This window comes from Tasmannia lanceolata, unplaced genomic scaffold, assembly GCF_043159265.1.
Source record: "Tasmannia lanceolata isolate RefF3 unplaced genomic scaffold, GAP_Taslan_0.1 ptg000023l, whole genome shotgun sequence".
NCBI classification, from domain to species: Eukaryota; Viridiplantae; Streptophyta; class Magnoliopsida; order Canellales; family Winteraceae; genus Tasmannia; species Tasmannia lanceolata.
In genome coordinates this window covers 2,466,027-2,484,823 of record NW_027518700.1, presented here as the reverse complement: position 1 = coordinate 2,484,823, position 18,797 = coordinate 2,466,027, and the positions used below count along the sequence as shown (strand labels likewise).

The 18,797-nt window shown below is 37.6% G+C and overlaps 2 protein-coding genes across 4 annotated transcripts; one reads left to right on the top strand and one right to left on the bottom strand.

Moving 5' to 3' along the window:
• The first annotated feature begins 811 nt into the window (after positions 1-811).
• On the top strand, positions 812-8,719 carry LOC143856459 (protein RETICULATA-RELATED 1, chloroplastic-like). Of its 2 annotated transcripts, none has more exons than XM_077366685.1 (5): positions 812-1,354; positions 2,108-2,177; positions 2,372-2,451; positions 5,622-5,686; positions 8,278-8,719. In XM_077366685.1, exons 1-5 carry the CDS (start codon positions 1,308-1,310, stop codon positions 8,394-8,396), a joined length of 381 nt encoding a protein of 126 aa, XP_077222800.1. In that variant the 5' UTR covers positions 812-1,307; the 3' UTR covers positions 8,397-8,719. The 2 variants fall into 2 exon arrangements, with proteins under 2 accessions (XP_077222800.1, XP_077222801.1); XM_077366686.1 differs by lacking the exon at positions 812-1,354 and adding an exon at positions 1,563-1,735.
• A 2,463-nt stretch (positions 8,720-11,182) lies between these two features.
• On the bottom strand, positions 11,183-18,542 carry NRPB7 (DNA-directed RNA polymerase II). 2 transcript variants are annotated; one of them, XM_077366477.1, is made up of 7 exons: positions 18,391-18,542; positions 18,148-18,278; positions 17,871-18,036; positions 17,713-17,763; positions 13,279-13,344; positions 12,560-12,628; positions 11,183-11,447 (listed from the first exon to the last, which is right to left on the bottom strand). In XM_077366477.1, the coding sequence occupies exons 2-7, from the start codon at positions 18,261-18,263 to the stop codon at positions 11,382-11,384; spliced, it is 534 nt and encodes a 177-aa protein (XP_077222592.1). In that variant the 5' UTR covers positions 18,264-18,278; positions 18,391-18,542; the 3' UTR covers positions 11,183-11,381. The 2 variants fall into 2 exon arrangements, with proteins under 2 accessions (XP_077222592.1, XP_077222593.1); XM_077366478.1 differs by having other exon boundaries at positions 18,148-18,270; positions 18,391-18,531.
• Between the last annotated feature and the right edge of the window lie 255 nt (positions 18,543-18,797).

Below are 18,797 nucleotides of genomic sequence, written 5' to 3'. Positions count from 1 at the left end.
GCAGACTAACGCTTTTTAACGTGGATTCAAGCCAGAGGGGTGCAAATTTATCATTGTCTGGTGGGCCATCCTGATAGACTATCACGAGACATTGGCCAACTATCTAATGTTTAGGCTGCATATGCCTACCAAAGTAACTGAACGAGGATAGTGGACCCCACCTTTGATTGATCTAAACCGTCCAGTTCACTGGCTTTGGTTGAGATTACATCACTCAAAAGGGAAGTGATATATCCGCCCCATTTTTCTTCCTTGGGCCACCACCCTATAGTGTATATATAGCTACACTTTTTACGTTTCTATAGGATTCTTTTCATAAAAAAAGTGGTAAAGTTTACGGCCAGCTGCCAAAATAACGCCAACCCTCCTCTCTTCCTCGGTAGAAACAGTGAGAAAAGACTTGAGAGCTAGGAACATAACAGAGAATATGACCTTAGATAGGAAAGAATGGAAGAAAATGATCCACAGAGATGAACCCAACCAATGTCAGGATTAGGCTTATTCAATTCGAGCCTCATGAAATTTTTGCAAAGGATTCATTAGCCGACCCCGACTAATTTGGGACAAAGGCAAACCAGAGTTGCTCTGTTCTGCCAGTGTTGCCAGGTTCAGGTGAACTAGTCACTGAACTGGAAGGTGTCATTTTCTAGATTGGCTACTCATGATAATATGTGTAATCTTTCCCATGAACAATGGGATTCCCATGTTCTCTAAGAACCTCTAACAAATCCAGAATCGGGTTTACCACTTTACCATTCGGCCAGGGTGGGGGATGAAGAGATTTGAGATTATATGAGTAGAGGGTAAGAAGTGGCTAGAAAGCAGGGAAAAAGTAAAATGTTTGATTTGAGTTTTTATTTATCTTGTTCTTCAGCCTTTTTCACCCTTTCCTTAAGCATGCCCTATCTAGTCTCTCCTCCACCCTCCCTATCCCACTCTCACCACTTGATAAAGTAAGATTCCATGGAAAAAAAATTCATAGCAGCCAAACATGGCCTTAACGATAGGCACATTACCACTTTTTAGGTCTTTTTTTATTGAAATCTGTGGATCCTACTAGCAATCCAAATATTGATTTATTCTTCATAGAAATCCGTGAATACTACTTGCTGAGATAGATGGTTTCTTAGGTTTTGGGGAACCTTACCCTACCCAAGAAACTATCTCAAGTAATGCATGGTATGAATGATGTGCCATGAAGCGATAGTTCAAATGCGGATTCAACTAACAATTTTGGGTTTTAACATGCTTCTCTCATAAAGACATCTTTGTTGTGGCTAATACTTTTCACTTTGGAGTTTGGAGGAATGAAGGAGATTGAACAAGGAAGAAGTGGAGGGACATTAGCTATCAAGTAAGAGGAGTGTGTTGGGGTTTTATCTTTTAAGTTTTAACGAATAAGTGAGGAAGCCATTCAAAAAAAAAAAAAAAAAAAACGAATTACTGGGGAAATATTTTCATGTTATGAAGCTTGGATGGGTTTGCTCAATTGTGACATGGTGGTCACGTGTTTGAGTCACGGAAACAGGTATAAGGCTGCGTACATCTAGCCCTTTCTAGACTCCACAATGGCGGGAGCCTCGTGCACTGGGTTGCCCTCTTCTTCTTTTTTATGAAGCTTGGATGGGGCCAAGTTTTCGTTTTTTTTTCTCTTTAAAGCCAACCCCAGATTGGGTCTTATTTTTCAACCTGAAAACCAAACCATGATTTCTAAACCTGAACTAGAGTACTTAGGGTAAGTTGCAACCTTACCATCACCTAAACAAGTTCTAGAAATTCCATGAAACCTTTTTCATAAAGATTTCAAAACTCAAAATTACGTTGAATTTTGAGTACTGTAATCAGTTTGGGGCCTACAATCGGTTGCCACAATCTCAAACGGAACAGGGCCTAAACTGTTTTCTATTAATTAATTGTTGACTGTTGAATCGTTTATTTATATCGGGTACCAATGTTGCATTGTGTAGGAAGACAATCATAATGTCTTTATTGGTGATTGTCAGTGCCATTTGTATTCGTTGTTGGCTATATTCTCCATTTTCTTCTCATTTAGAACTTGAAATGATCATTAGGAATTCTCTTTAATGTCCCAACTTATCTTATGCAGTGTTTTTGAAGCTGAAAGGCCCGGATGCAAATTTTCTATCGATCAACGGATTGGAACATACTTCTACAAGGTATCATGCTCTGCTTGTCCCTTTTGAATATGAAACTTTTTCTTGACCTTTTGGAGCAATATGTAGAACAATAACTGTCTTCTTGTTGACTTTTTCTTCTATTTCTTAATAATTATGTGGCTTTATAACGAGTACTTGGCATTGTTTATTGTTCATAATAGTTGAAATAGTTTATTTACACAATCTGCATCCAGGGAGTTCTGTATGCATCAGTTGGGTTTGCTTGTGGACTTATAGGACAAGGAATTGCAAATTTGATAATGACTGCCAAAAGGTATACTTACATCTTTACTTGTCCTGTATCAGTTTCTGGATTCATGCAATTGGCTACCATGTTTATTAGATCTTGTACTGCTCATATCCTTTCGTGTTGCTTATTTGAGGTTTATGGATATGTGAGGTTTACGAAGCTTCTTTTTGCTCTCTTGATTTGATTATTGGCATTCAATTTTATTTTTAGTGTTATGCTTTTTACATTTTAGTTATAGTTGGAAAGTGATGGCTGCGGTAAGAAGCATATTTGAGTGGACAGATTGGCTACAACTCTGGACTTCATTCGTTGCTGAAAATATGATGTAATTTTGTATTGAATTTGTGTTTCCTAGATGTATCTGAACTAGCACATTCTCAAAATGCGAAGTTAATAGAATTGAGTCATAAAGTTGTATGATGGCCGCCCTGAATTGACCATGAAATGAATTATAGCATCTATTTTTTGTCTATATTTTTTTGAAATGTTAAGAAAATATTAAAAAATATTGAATTTTTAGAAGATCCATATCTTCCAAAACCATCCAGCCTCTATTTTGCTGCATCATATTTTCTTCATAATACATCGGCACGATACTTTTTTTTTTGGTAGGTAAGCTGGGATTGAACCTCCAGCCTATCGGCATGATACACTGCCACAAAGTTAGAACTTAGAAGCATATTTATGCACAATTCAATCATTGTATAGAATTGAGTGATATACTCTCTCTTGTTAGCAGCACTTCAAGTTTGTCCTCAATTTATATAATAATTTAACTTCAGAAAAATCAAATTCGTTAGTGCTTGTAAATGTGTCAATTAGCCCAAATTTAACTGTTCAACTGGTCCACCAAGCATCTGCCTAGCCCATCGCTTCCCAAGGTTTGGTTCCATTGGGGCCCCATTATCGTCTTCAACCACAGTCCGAAAATGTTTCGGGGGTTTCTTCCACATCCAAGCTTCTCCTTCATCTGACATCACTCCAGGCACCTATGAACACCATTTTATCACCACCTTCACCGTGATCTCGTCGGAACCAGTCTCCACTGCTCTAGATGTTGAAATTTGCCCAAAGTGGCGGGTATCCACAATTAGACTAGCAGGTTATAGTTTTTTGTCACTTGTCAACTTGAAGTTGACCCCCAATACCATCCCTATCCATTCATCTAGGGCAAGCAGTGTCTTCAGGTCCCCATGTGTAGAGGGAGCCCGTAGAACTGAAAGTACTAGGTGACAACCCTGATTATCTTTAGGCTCCAATGTGTGTAGAGTGAGCCCATAAAAACAAAGTGAAAATCTTGACTATTTTCTCCTTTCAGTCTTCCTCCTCACGCTGTGAGTCCAGCCATCCCGTACGGCTCAGAATGTCGGGCCACGAAGAAGCAGCATGTGCATAAGATGAGTGTAGCGGAGATGCGAATGCTTGGATGAATGTGCAGCCACACAAGGTTAGATAGAATTAAAAATGAAGCCATCCGTAGAAAGGTGGAGGTGGCACCAATTGAGGAGAAGATGAGAGAGCATCGCTTTAGATGGTTTGGGCATATCCAACGTAGGCCTTTGGATACTCCAATGAGAAGAAGTGACTCGTGCCAAGTTGATGGAGTAAAAAGAGGTAGGGGCAGACCGAAAACAACTTGGGTAGAAACAGTGAGGAAAGACTTGATGGCTAGGAACATAACAGAGAACATGACCTTGGATAGGAGAGAATGGAATAAAATGATCCATGTAGATGAACCAAACTAGTGTCAAGATTAGACTTAGTCAATTTGAGCCGGACAGATTTCTTTCACCTTCTAAATTTAAAATTTTCTAAAGGATTCATTAGCCGACCCCAACTAGTTTGGGACAAAAGGCTCAGTTGAGTTGAGTTGAGTCTTCCTCCTCACACTTTGATAGCTTCAGTATCAGACATACTCTACCGACATCTACGTTGGGCGAAATCTCGTCCGCCATCGATAAGAGGGGCATATCATCGTAACCTGGCCATCACTGTATTTACTCACCTGAAAATCCTCCGACACCCCCCGCTTAACAGAAGCCCACCCATTCAGCCCCGCTCTTGAGAATCACTTTTTTGCTCATGTGACCAAACAACGTTGTAGAAATTTGGCTCTTTCCTCTACATGGTCAGGGTCAACTTAAACCGTGAAATTTGGCTTGTTTATAGTTGAGTAAATTTGCCATTATGTCTTCTGTTTAATAAATTATGTACAGTATGAAATTTCTATACCATATCATTAAAACCAAAACACCCTTGATTAATTTAAATGAATATTTTTTGCTACTAAATTTTGAAACAATCACCTGTTGTTTAGAGTAAAACAACATCCTTCTCTTCTCTGTTGGTTTCTTTTCTTTGCAACAAAAGCCGCTAGTCTTGTTTTGCCGCTTAAATCTGCATGGTTTATGAAAAAAATGCAAGCCTATCCTTATGCCAGCGATTGAAAGCTGAGTTTTGTTCCTCAGAATGCTTATGAAAAGATAGTTTGATCTAAACGTCCATGTTGTAGGTTATCTTTTGGATGAGTTGTGTTTCTTACTATTTGTGCTTTGGTCGATTGATCCTACATTTCTTTTGTGAAGATTTTGGGAAGTCTAAAATGACCACAAATAGAACTTATTATGGAATTTTCTGATCCTGGGAAAGCAGAAATTGATTCTTGGATGGATCTTGATCCTGTTCCCCAGAATGCTTATGAAAGGATAGTTTGATCTAAACGTCCATGTTGTAGGTTATCTTTTGGATGAATTGTGTTTCTTACTATGTGTGCTTTGGTCGATTGATCCTACATTTCTTTTGTGAAGATTTTGGGAAGTCTAAAATGACCACAAATAGAACTTATTATGGAATTTTCTGATCCTGGACGAGCAGAAATTGATTCTTGGGTGGATCCTGGATGCATGACTTGTTATCAATGTTTAATGATACCTGCTACATTTTGACATCATTTCATTTTTTAAATGTATGATTGCTTAATATAAGTCTTCTATATTTATCTTATCGATCATACACAGTGTTTTGGTTTGTGGCGCTTTTGTGATAGGCTCTGATTCTATCGTTTGTGAACAATGCACTATCCCTCCATATAACTATCTTATGCTTATGCTCCCTCTATATAACTGTCTTATGCTTGTTCTTATAAGTTATTACTGTGTTATGCTTATTTTTTAATATTATTTCCATGGTTTCAGGAGCATTAAAAAATCTGAAGGAGACATACCTGTACCACCTCTTGTGAAAAGTGCAGTTCTTTGTGGTATGTATACAACCAGTGTTCATAATCCCTTTTTAAGTATTTGAACTTGTTATATTTTTTACTTATAGTAAGTATTGGTTTCAACTAGCTCACTGGAACATGCATATTCTTCTGGTTCTCTTTTGAGTGATCTCTAAGAATGGGATCTACTGATAGTCTTTAGCTATTTGTCATTTGAAAATCTTCTCATTCTTAATATAATTTTAGCTGCCTTCCAAAGATTGTTAAAAATGTGAACTGGACACTCATACAACCAATGTGGTCAAATTTAGTCTCGCAGGAGTTCCTTTCGTAACTTAGGTATGGTAGGAGTGTTTGGGAATGACCAGGGGAGATTTTGAAGGCATCCTTCAAACCTATTGGATAAAGGGTTCGAGCAAGGTGGATGTTTGTGCTCTCACCGGCATTTGCATTATTCATAGAGTTAGGTGGTTGCCCGTTTGTGGAAGCTGACTCCTCGAATGCATTTGCTTGGATGCTTTGTTGTAGATTAGGAATCTGGCAATTAGCTCATGTTATCCATGGGATCCTCAATTTAGGTGGAAACTTTTTTTTTTTTTGAATGATCGCCAATTTTATTAAAACAAGAGGACTGAGGTTGTCATGGTACAAAGGGGGGACATATCATTAAGAAGGTAGAAACAAAGAAAGAATACATTATGGAGGTAAAGAATAAAAAAGAGCCAAAGCTTCTTTCGAAACCTCCAATCTAGCCAAGTTGTCCGCCACCTCGTTTGCCGATCTCCGGATATGCGAGAAAGAGAGTAAAAAATTTGCAGTGTTCAAAGATCTCATCAAAGAATCTGATGAACCTCCATGGGTTATTGTGATGAACTTGGAGCCAAGTGATGACATTTAGAGAATCTCTCTCTACTACCACTTGATCAACACCTTTTGAAACTAATAGATTTATTCCTTGATGAACAGCTCCAACCTTGGCTTCAGAAGCATCCCCTAACCCAATAGGACTCGGATAGGCCTAAATAACATTTCCATGATCATCTCCTAGCTCCCCTCCTATGCCAGCCGGACCCAGGTTCCCAAAGCTCGAACCATCAAAGTTTAGCTTTAGGAAGCCCGTAGGCAGGGAATCCCATTTCTGTACTACCTTTCGCCTCCATTCCGTACTCATGCATATGTCTCCAACCTTCCCACAAAGCATACGCTGATAACAAATGCGAACTTTGGAAGGGTTTTCACCCAAGAAATAGTTAGAGCTAACACCTTTATGAAGTGGAAGTTAGCTCCTCTAGCATATCCTTTGAATAATCTAGTGTTTCTTTCTTTCCATAATACCCAAAATGTAGCTAACAAAGCAACATGCCACAATATCTTCCCTTTTTCCTCCAAGGGAACAAAGACCAACACAGCAAGAGTTTCCTTAAAGACCCAATGGATGCCAAACCGACTAAGAAGGTTTTCCCGCACGCCCCTCGCCACTCTACAATGGAGAAGAAGAGGGGATGCAGATTCTCCTGCCTCCAAACATAAAGCACAGTTTTCACCTAATAATAATTGATCTTCTTCTAAAAAACAGAAAAATGGTTTCTTGCAATGTCAAAATACCTTAATAGATTTGCTTCTAGCACATTCAAATCTGATCCAAATGATGTGAAACCACTCCTGTAATTTCTCTTGTAAAACAAATGTTTATCCTATGGTTTGCCTTTCAAAATAGTTTCATGGAGAGCTTTTCCTAACAGAAAATGATCATGAATCATAATAAAGTCTTGGTTGAGGCTTCTTTGTTGCGGCATTTGCTCTTTTTGTATAATTTTGTTACCATTCAAAGAAAATAAATAATCTTAGCATGGCTTTAAGATAGGAAGCTTGCCTCATTGAAGCATCACAAAAAAGAGTAGTAGCAACTGCAAATTCAAATGAACATAACAGTCTGGGTTGGCATTTGTAGGACGAATTGGGTATGGCTTGAACTACGGTACTGTTATTATTTGTAGCTGTTGTTTAGTACCTATACACATACAGTCTGGGTTCATGATATTCCAGTCAATCTTAGTAGTCACATTATTTTACTGATCTCCATTTTGTGATGGTAAGAATGCTATAATAACTGCCTTTAATCTGGGTTTACCTAAGATAAACCGTAAGTGTTGTACTGAGATCCGTTGCTTTGCACTAGCAACCACACTACTATACTACACGTTTAGTTATTAAATGTCAATTAACGTCAATTCTAGTTGGCAAACTCCATCTTTATTTGATTCTGAGACGGTATAACCAATGGTGCTATTGCCATTTTGTCGCTATAGTTCTGTTCTATTGCCATTTTTCTCTTCGTTTTCTGTTTATCAATCTGCTGGTCAAACGGGGTTAGGTGTAAACATCTTCCGATAGACCATTCATGATCTATACCATACTGTTAAACAGTAGGATTTTTGGAAAATAATCCTGGTAAATCGTGTTTATCTCTTACTCTAAGCTAGCATTTCGTAGCTGCTTTGTAGAAGTTATTGCTCAAGGGAAGATGGTTTTTTTTTCTTCGTTCTTTTTTTGTGAAATTGATTGCTATCAAGAGATGTACATGTTTGTAGTTCATCATTTCACTAATGGGTTTTCCCTACGACTTTCAGGTGTGTTTCTCGGAGTTTCTTCCAACACTCGTTACCAAATTATTAATGGATTGGAACGCGTTGTGGAAGCATTGTTAGTGATTTTGGATTTTCAAAATCATGTATTTTGCATGTTTTAGTGTTTTGGAAAATGTTTTATCAAAAGCGTTTGGGAAAAAAAAATGTTTTCTTGGAAAGATTTGCTTTTACAAAATGATGTAGAAGTGTAGTTGAAAAGATAGTCCCGTACCGGATGAAGAACCCTCATATGTTCATTGTTATATCCCTTTTATATTCCTAAAAGGGGGGCATATTTTTTTTAAAAGGAAGGGAAAAACCCTCACTTGGGAAGAGAAAAAGATATTTTTTAGAAGGAAGGGATATAAAAATGGTAAAATTTAAATTTAAAACTTATTTTGTACTCGGGATTCTATTGGCCATAATACGCTTTGCTGGTTTGCCCTTTTCTGACTATGATTAATACATCGGCAAAAAAATCGGTCAAAATAGTCGGCCATGCTCCATTCTTTAATGAGCCTTTCTCATTATAGCATTATTCTTGACAGGCATTGACGGAGTAAATATAGTTACTTGAGACTTCTATTTTATCACTTGTCAACTTGTTGGGGTTTATTTGAGTCAACAAAAAAACCCCTCTCTAACGAGATTATATATGGTGGCCGCCCCGGATCGTTTGGCTGATCCAAACCATTAATTTTTGGGCCTTACGTGGATGTAGATAGGGTGTATCCCAAAAAAATGTCTCCATACTGTTCATCCGAACCCTCACCCTCTGTTATGTGCAGATTTCTATATTGTACCGTCAATTTTAAACCTCCATAAATTGGAGGGTTAGGATCATCCAATGGAGAAGATATTTTGGGGCACATCTTATATACATTAGGGCCCAACAAATGAACGGTTTGGATCACCCAAATAAGGTGGGTTTGGGCTGCACCCTCATACATGACCGGCCATCATATAATCTCCCTTTTTGAAAGATGACTCTCAAGGGATCTGAGCCCTTTCAATTAAATGGAGTGCAAATATTAGATTATGCGTGTGTCCTATTAGTACACTTTGATTTAGGAATCACAGGTGAAAAAATCATCCCCATAGGATGATCCTAACCCTCTAATATGTAGATAAATTACATTTAGAAATATCTATAGATTGAAGAGTTAGGATCATCCAATGGAGATGATTTTATAGGCAAGGGCGCAACAAATCAACGGTTTGGATTGTGAGGAAAATGCCGACTATTTAGGATTCTATTGATGGTATTTAAGAGAAGGATTTATTTCAAAAATGATGCTGGCCTTTTAGTTTTAGCGTCAAGAGGAGATGGGCGATTTTTTTGCGATGTATTAATTGTAGTTTTAGAAGGGAAAGCCAACAAGGCACATTATGGCCAATAGAGTGCTGAATAGCTTCATATTGTCCCCCTTCCCTATTGGCCAATAGAGTCCCAAAACGCTAGACTTCCTCTTTTTTTTTTCTTCCAAAAAATTAAGGGGGGCAATTATCCCCCTTCCCTTTCATGTGCCATCGCCCCTGCCGTAGATCATACATAGGATAACCTCTTTAGATCGGAGGGTTAAGATTATCCTATGGAGATGATCTATGGGTTACAGTCTATATATGTTGTGGCACAACAAATGAGATACTTCATTTTTATCAGTACTAGAGTAAGCATGCGCAGTGCACGAAAGCGATTCATACCAAAAAAAAAAAAATGGTATGAATCGCTGAGTTTTTTAGACGGTCAGTCATAATTTACGCTGGGTGCGCAGTTGATTAAGCTGCGCACCTACAAGTACTGCGCTTTAGGCACGTGCTTCTCTACTCGAGTGGTCTTCATGATACACGTGGAGATCTTGCTCTAATTAGGGCGATGATAAATTCGCACCCCATGTAGGATGATTCGCACCCTTTAAACTTTAGAGGAGGGCCGTATGCGGCAGACTAACGCTTTTTAACGTGGATTCAAGCCAGAGGGGTGCGAATTTATCATTGTTTGGTGGGCCATCCTGTTAGACTATCACGAGACATTGGCCAACTATCTAATGTTTAGGCTGCATATGCCTACAAAAGTAACTGAACGAGGATAGTGGACCCCACCTTTGATTGATCTAAACCGCCCAGTTCATTGGCTTTGGTTGAGATTACATCACTCAAAAGGGAAGTGATATATCTGCCCCATTTTTCTTCCTTGGGCCACCACCCTATAGTGTATATAGCTACACTTTTTACGTTTCTATAGGATTCATTTCATAAAAAAGTGGTAAAGTTTACTGCCAGCTGCCAAACTAATGCCAACCCTCGTCTCCTCCTCCGTCGTCCTGACTTGGTAGAAACAGTGAGGAAAGACTTGAGGGCTAAGAACATAACAGAGAACATGACCTTAGATAGGAAAGAATGGAAGAAAATGATCCACGGAGACGAACCCAACCAATGTCAGGATTAGGCTTAGTCAATTCGAGCCTCATGAAATTTTTTTTGTTGTGCTATGCCTTTTCCATTGGAGTTTTTATATGGTGTGTGGTCCCGTTTTTTTTTAAATATTGTACGGCACACTCCATAGGATGATCCAAACCGTCCATTTTGTGCCATAAAAATCATTTTCATAGATGATCCTAACCCTCCAAGGGACTGCAAAGACCTCTATAGATTGGAGTGTTAGGATCATCCTATGGAAATGATTTTGGGGCACAAACTATTTAAGTTGTGGCCCAACAAAAGGACGGTTTGGATCATCCTATGGAGTGGGCCGTATAGTTCCTTCAGAAAAAATTCGGGATTATATGGCCACAAAGCATATAAAATCTCATTTTCTTCACCATCTGGGACCCCTTGAAACGATCTACACTTCACCATCTGGGTCACCTTTAAAGGATCTACTATTCAGGAAAAAAAGGAGCAGGTATGCAGTGTGATTGTACCTTTTCCAATGAAGGGTACAGCAGTGTGAGATTTAGCCCACAAGAAAGGACAATGGCATCATCTAATTGAAGATGCAATCCATTAATTAACTTAATAAAACTACAAACAGCAGAAAGAGGAATTGGAGTGCACAGTATAAATGCAGCATGTTTGCAAAGTAAAATTGGTCACTATGTCTTCCACTAAGAAGCTGCACCCGGATCATTGATTACACCCAAGAAATCATCTTTTATGGTACCAATGCAGAACTGCACAGCAAAGCCAAAATGTTAAATAAAAAGTATGGCGAGTAACGGAAGTTCTACAGATATGAAGGTAACATTACAAAATAAATGAGCCATGTGTGCCAAAAAGCACAAAAGAATCAAATGATGCGGGTCATTCCAGTTCCAGGTAAAAATCGGTGAGGTTTGGCTCGAGCGAGGACGAAAAGTTTGAAGGGTCTCTAGTAAATTGGCAAACATACAGCAAGGATTTTATAAGGATCAGTAGACTTTGTGGATGAACTGCATATGTACCATGTAGATATTTAACTCCACCATGAAATAAATGAAGGTCGATTCTAGAAACAAAATGTGGCCGCACAGTATACACACTGCCCTCTAAGTCAGTTCGGCCGAAATTTAAAACAATGCACCAAATTCTAAATAACTTCCCTAAATTGCAATGATGAAAAAAATTAGCTACTTCAACTTTTGGCTGTTCCATGTCACAGTGGGACCACCAACTGACATTTCAGTGGTGTTTATAACTTATAAGCATCACGCAGGCGTAATAAGTACAGTCCCTTAAGATCCTATTCTTTTATCTTGTTTCTTCTTTCAACATGTCCATATGATGAAAGAGGGAGGCATTTTAATGTACATGAAAACATGCCAAACTCTAGGCTCCATTAAAGCTTCTATTGTCATAACTCAAGAGTCATGGTTCCAGTTGAAGCACCTGGAAATGCCTATGCACCTCATATACACACCTTGCACCGCATCGTAAGAGATACAAGTCAATTAGGCTTGACACATGCATTAGAGAGGCAATGATCCCAAAAATGCAGAGAAAACACTTCACGGTAGTTTCAAACTTACGGATGGAGATGCTAAAACCACAAATGAGATATTTTGAATCGTTGCTTATTTATATTCATTATGGCTGTAGATTTTTTTTTAAACAATGATAGAAACAATTCAGTGAAAAGCAAAGAAAACATAAGTGAATAGCTAAACATTATATTGAATATAAATGGGATTGAACCTAATTTTTTTAACAAGCACCATAGTACTTTTAAAGGTTATGGTCCACTATAGAGCAATTAGTACATAGGATTTGGACATTGTGACAGATAAGAAATGGCCAAAGTACATACAATTTCTGTAGCATCGACACGAGTCCCGATAATCTTTAACCGTACTTCACTGTCCTTTTGAATCTTCACCTGCAAATAGTCCAAAATATCAGTTACAACTTCAACTTTGGTTAGGAAAGAATTCACATTTTTATGCCAAAAATAAACATTATGCCAAATAACAAAAAGATAACCTTCTTTTCTAGGAAAAAGGCAATTCACTGATGCAAATACAAATTCTCAAAAACAAGAAATTTGCTCACACACTCTTGTGCATTCTAGTGTAATTAAAAACAATATCAAACGAGTTAAAAACGGATGCCGGATGAACTGTTTTTCAAGGAAAATGTATAGTGATACTTATCCTCATTTTGGTCCTAGCTATGGTTTCTTTTACGTCTTATTGTGTTGTAGCATTCACTTAGTTTCCTGGTCACCATATGTTTCTGCAAAACCATTTAAGATCGTGAAATTTGAAAACAAATATGAGTGCTGATAGTACATCCATCACTGCTGATGTGTCAAGTGAGGATAAAGTACCTAGACTTACTCCCACTACAATTCCACAACCAGAAACTGATTAGGCCTTTAATTAGACTTCACATCAAAGAATCTAACCTAGTTGCACAGATTCAACATAATGGCCAAATAAGAGAGATTGATATCAAATTGTATTGTTCATGTCATATGTAATATATGGAAACAATAGACATGAAAAGAAGTCGAGAGCTGAAACGTACAGATCCATCTGATGTTGTATAATTCGGCATGTCGCCGGACTGGAACTCCATATCATCTGGGATTAGCTACAAAATGGAAAAGAAGATCAGAGAACACAAATACATTTACAATAGAAATGAGCAAAGTCAATACAGTTGAACCTCTGTTAGTTAATATTAATGGGACTGGAAGGAAGGTATTGCTAATGATACTCAGACACTTCAAAATAGAAAATGCATATATCTTCTCCCTGCGGGACACATCAATATAAAGTGCAAAAAGCAAACTAATACCTGGCTAAAAGGTCTAACAGGCAGAGATTTCCATTGGATTTAAGATGCCTTTGCATTGGGGAGTGGGGCTTGGGTTGTTCCCTTGTTCTCTTTGATTCTATTACTTGAAGAAAGCTTGTTATCAATAAGGAGAAAGAAAAATTATATGTAAATTAGGGAAAAGGGTATTTATATCATATTACAATCAAAGATATCGTTCGGTAAGGAAGATTATTAGGCAGTAGATGTCTTGAACTTTTGACGTATAAGAGGCTACAAAGTATGAATTCAGACAAATGTGAGAGAGGAGGAAAGGTAAGAATTCAGAGAAAGAGGACTCATTGGAGGTACAGTTGAGGGAATCCGTTGCTACGGCACTTAACAAAGGGGGCAGGGAATCATCGTTAGACAGAGATCAACCTCAATCCGAAGAAGTAGTCATGTCAAAACTGGGTAGGGACCCCGGTATTCTATTTGAAGATACCGAGAATGAAACATGGAGAATGCTGAATGCAATTGAAACAAGGAAAGGAGAAGGTAAGGGGTCAAGGGAATTAAGGAGATTGGCCTAGGGCCAGTCAAAGGGTTTAACTATAACCATCATTTCGCATCCATGAAGATAGTTTGGAGGAACATAAGGGGGCTAAATTCCCAGGAGAAGTGTTTAGCATTTAAGGACATTACTCACTGTTGAGGGACGGATATCATGGTGACTCATTTGCAGATAGAAATATGTCCTACAAGGGAAAAAAGTAAAAAAGAACAAGTGGCAAGGGAATCCAAATGCACTTTCCTTCACTATTTTACCTCTTTTTTATAACCCATTTGCAGAAACTTAGACATATCTACTAGTTAGTAAAGTACGTTTATACTTTAGACCAACCAAAAAAATGACGCGACGCGAGGGGGTTGACGATGATGCAAGGGAGTTTAACTATGGTTAGTACAGTACCAGGGCTAAGACTACCCAAAAATATGAGAGATAGTCAACTAATGTCATGAAATTGATATTGAAATGGCCTCGAGCCACTAGTTGATGGAGGCTAAACTGTATTTGTTTGGAGAATTGCATAGCTGTCATATAATGTGATCAAAGAAGAATATCTAAGAGACATGGAACAACTTGATATCCTAAAAACTTCAATGATTCTGGATGTAATGCACTTAGAAAACAAGGTTTCTTTCGAATTGATGCAGACACTTCATAAAGGCATCATTTCTCAAAGTAATATCCGGTTTTAAGAAATTTATAGCTTGTTTTGAAGCTCAAGATCTACAAGTATTTCTATCTATTTTACAAGATACCCCAATTTGGGACCTAAAATACGTGCCAACGTTCTGTGACGGTATTAATGATGAAATTTTGACTGATTTCAGTTTAGAAGTTCTTATGTCTATACAAAAGGATTATAATGAAGGCGAGGAATAGACGATAATGAAGTATTTAGACTCAAGTGGATTTAGGGGTTATTTTACACAGAATAATTTCTAGTTTTAGAAGCCTTGTTTTAGTTTGATTTTTGTAACCGCTTGACTAGGAGGAGTTCAAGTTTGAGTTAGTTAAAGGAAGTTTGTTTGCATGTGCAGATGATTGGACGAATTTTTGGATATGATGAAAAAGTGAAAATTTGGTTGTCATTTCTGGAGACTTTCTTAACTTTTTTTTCCAGAAATTGAGAATAACGGCGACTGGATTGGTCGATTTCCACAAAAAACAATTCCATAAAAAACCACTTTAGTCTTGATTTTAAATTGTTTTAATTCCTAATTTCAGTTTAGAAGTTCTTATGTCTATACAAAAGGATTATAATGATGGCAAGGAATAGACGATAATGACGGGTTAAGACAAAAGTGGGATTTCGGGGTTATTTTACACAGATTATTTTCTAGTTTTAGAAGCCTTGTTTTAGTTTGATTTTTTGTAACAGCTTGACTAGGAGGAGTTCAAGTTAGTTAAAGGAAGTTTGTTTACATGAAGATAAATGGACAAATTTTCGGATATGATGAAAAAGTGAAAATTTAGTTGCCAACACGGTATTAGAGGTGCCCCAAACTAGTGAAAGGGAAAGGAGTTCGCTTGATCTGGGGCGCAAATCGAATTTACACAAAGCAACTCTCTCGCTCTTACTGCTCATGAATGTCTTGAGTAGAGGTAAAAGAAGGAAGAGTGGAAATTACGACTACATGGATCAAGCTTTCAACATTTGTCTTCCAAGGATAATGGGTCCAGGGAAAGATAGAGAAGTGGATATAGAGTGTATTTCCTCTCCCAATTGCATAAAAATGTGTTGAATCTTGAGAGATCAAAAATTGCCCAGATCTAGGGCTATTTCTCCACAATATTGAGACGATGGAGAATTTGGTAATAGAAAAAAAATAGATGTGGAAGAGAGGAATCAGGATAAGTGATTACTTATAAATGGGATATACTACGGCATCACACCACTAACTAGCTATGGAGTCACTCCCAAGGACCAATGTAATCATTCCAATGGTTGGGTCTATTGCATCAAACCCGCGATCAAGGGGGAAATCACTTTCACATGCACAAGACTTCAATTCTTTAGTTTCCATTCAATATTGATCCATAATTTTGTCAAAGTAAAGATTGGATTTGGCTTTCCTCTATAAGTTTTACATCATATTGGATATCAGAGCAAAAAGAATCAATATTGGATAATTAGTTCAACAATAACTAGTTATTAGTTTCTACTCAATTTTTTTAATGGCAGTAGTATCTTCCCTACTAGTCCTGCATCATCATTTCTCCATTTACCCTCTTTGGAAAGGTTGTGATGCAGCACCGTGAAGGGAAATAGAAGAAAGGGGAGAGAAATAGACGAAAGGGGATAGAATTAGAAGAATAGGGGAAGAATAGACGAAAATAACCTGAAGAAGAGACGAATTTAGGGATAAGTAGAAGAAGAAGAATAGACGAATTTAGGGAGAGGAGAAGAAATCAGAAGAGGAAGAAGAAAACCAGAATTAGAGGGAGAAGAATCTTTATTCAATATCAATCAAAGTTAACAATAAAGCTCTAAAGAGGGGCCTATATATAGGCAAATAAGCAACCTAAGAAATAGAAACCTTCCAAAATAAGAATTCCCTAAAAGACTAAACTTCCTAATTCTAAAAACATGGAAAATAAAATCCTAGAAACTAATAACATGGAAATAAAAATACTAGAAACTAAATAATACAAAAATAAATCCTAATATCTGCATCAGGTTGTCAACTAGCATCCCTCAATACTGAGAAAGATGACGTTCAAATCTCTAAAAATGCAATGAGTTTCATTTAAGACGTTCAAATCTCTAAAAATGCCATGAGTTTCATTTAAGACGTATGCCAATCTCCAAGGATCATTGCTATGTTGCAAAACCCACTTGATCATATTTTATGAATCACCATCAACCCATAATGTGCTGCCCCTCTAGACGCCAATTAAAGATGCCGAAACCAAATAGGCTCCTAAAGATGCCTTTCTTTTTTAATTATAAAGATGCCTTCGCCTCAACATTGATTGCAGTTCAGATAGTGTCATTTTAAAAGGAACCAACAGTTGGATCTCTGCAGAACCTCAGGCCCAATTTTATTTTTATTTTTTTTATAAAAAAAAACCTCTTTTCTAACCTAAAAATTTAGTTTTTAGATCCTTTGATTATCTTTGTTTCCTTAACCCTTTCCGTGATTCAAAGTCCTAGAAATCCCAGTAAAAAAGCCTTGAACCAACTATAAACCCTTAGATAAGTCACATACTCTCATTCTCTTTAGTGTGTCCTTTTAATTTTCCTTTTTAATACTGGATTCTCCATTATTTGTGTTGGATTCCTACATTTTATGGTGTTAACATTCTCTCTCTCTATTTTCGGTGATTGTGTAGTGATTATGTTTGTTTTGCTTCCTATTCTTCTCAGTTCTCAACCATTCAGTGTGGTTAATCACAAATTAGTGTGGTTAATCACAAATTATTTAAGCATAAACACAACAATCAAGGTTCACCACCCAAGAGTACTAGCATCACAGATTTTCATTAAAAAAACTAACATAGTTTATCCATGATGATCAGCATGAAAATAAATCAGATTGGTAATTGAACCAAAGCTTATAAACAAGCACTTTGATTCACTCCATCTAAACGAATCCAATAAAGTGCAAATCCAAAGAACAACTCGTACTCACATGATTAGAAACGAATATTTGGACAGGTCCAGCCTCAGCAAAGAAACCCATCTGCAGAAATTCCCAATTTTCCATTACTAATGATTTTCCATACGAATGTAACAAAACAAAAATTCAAAGGAATAAAAGATAAGGATCTTAATAATAATAAATCAGACCTTATTAACCATGGTAACTACAGCTTCCAAGATCTCCCCCTTGAACGGCCGAAAAACAACAGCCTGGTATTTCACAGGAAACGTCACGAAACCCGTTCCTTCTCTAATCAATCCTTTGCCAACTTCATCCACGCCAGTTATCGCCACCACGAATCCGTGCCGGCCACTGCAATGAGAAGAAAAAAATTTAGGGTTCGTGAATTTGGTAAAAAAGAAAAGGGGAAATTGGGTTTTGAGAAGTTAGGGTTTGTTAATTAGGTTTAAAAAAAAATTGAACCTGCAAGTGCCCTCGACGTCTTTCATGAGCTTTGCGATTAACTTGTCACGAAGATTGGGACCAAAGTGGCGAGGATGGAGTTGCATGTTCCGGTTCAACACCATGTGGAAGAACATCTTAACCCTGAACACCTAGCGCACGTTAGAGATGGGAATACCTAAGCGCATGTTAGAGATTTGGGAATCTGGATAGAAGAAAACAGGGGGGGGGGGGAAGCAAGAAGATGGGTGAATGGAAAAGTACCTGAACTGAAAATCGAATTGAGTTTATTCTTTTAGAAGATTTTCTTTTCGTTTTGCTGAATCTGCAACTCTGTGTCCCTCTCTCACAGAAAAAGACTGAGGGTTTGAACTTTGAAGCCGTGTACTGTTCACTTCTTTTTCCTGGTGCTGTTTTTCCTGAAAAACAGCCTTTTTTTTTCATTGACAAGAAAGAATTTCTGTGTTCACTTCTTTTCCAAGGAAAAATATTATCAGATGTGGAATTTCTTATTTAAAAGCTGAAAATGATGTGGAAATTGACTTTTTCCTGTTACTCGATATTTGGTTTCCGATTAAATATATTGGAAAGAGGCTTTCCAAAGAAAACAAAACTTTTTCCTTAACAGTTTCCCTGAATTCCTTTTCCTTCTGCCATGTCACTTGGAAAGG

Excerpts from the sequence above, each read along its gene's own strand:
- LOC143856459 (XM_077366685.1), top strand. The coding sequence starts at position 1,308 with ATGAAGGAGATTGAACAAGGAAGAAGTGGAGGGACATTAGCTATCAA. Across the intron at positions 1,355-2,107 it reads GGAGGGACATTAGCTATCAA|TGTTTTTGAAGCTGAAAGGC; the intron begins GTAAGAGGAGTG and ends TATCTTATGCAG. Across the intron at positions 2,452-5,621 it reads TTGATAATGACTGCCAAAAG|GAGCATTAAAAAATCTGAAG; the intron begins GTATACTTACAT and ends CCATGGTTTCAG.
- NRPB7 (XM_077366477.1), bottom strand. The coding sequence starts at position 18,263 with ATGTTCTTCCACATGGTGTTGAACCGGAACATGCAACTCCATCCTCGC. Across the intron at positions 18,037-18,147 it reads GACGTCGAGGGCACTTGCAG|TGGCCGGCACGGATTCGTGG; the intron begins GTTCAATTTTTT and ends TTCTCATTGCAG. Across the intron at positions 13,345-17,712 it reads AAATATTCGTTTCTAATCAT|CTAATCCCAGATGATATGGA; the intron begins GTGAGTACGAGT and ends TCCATTTTGTAG.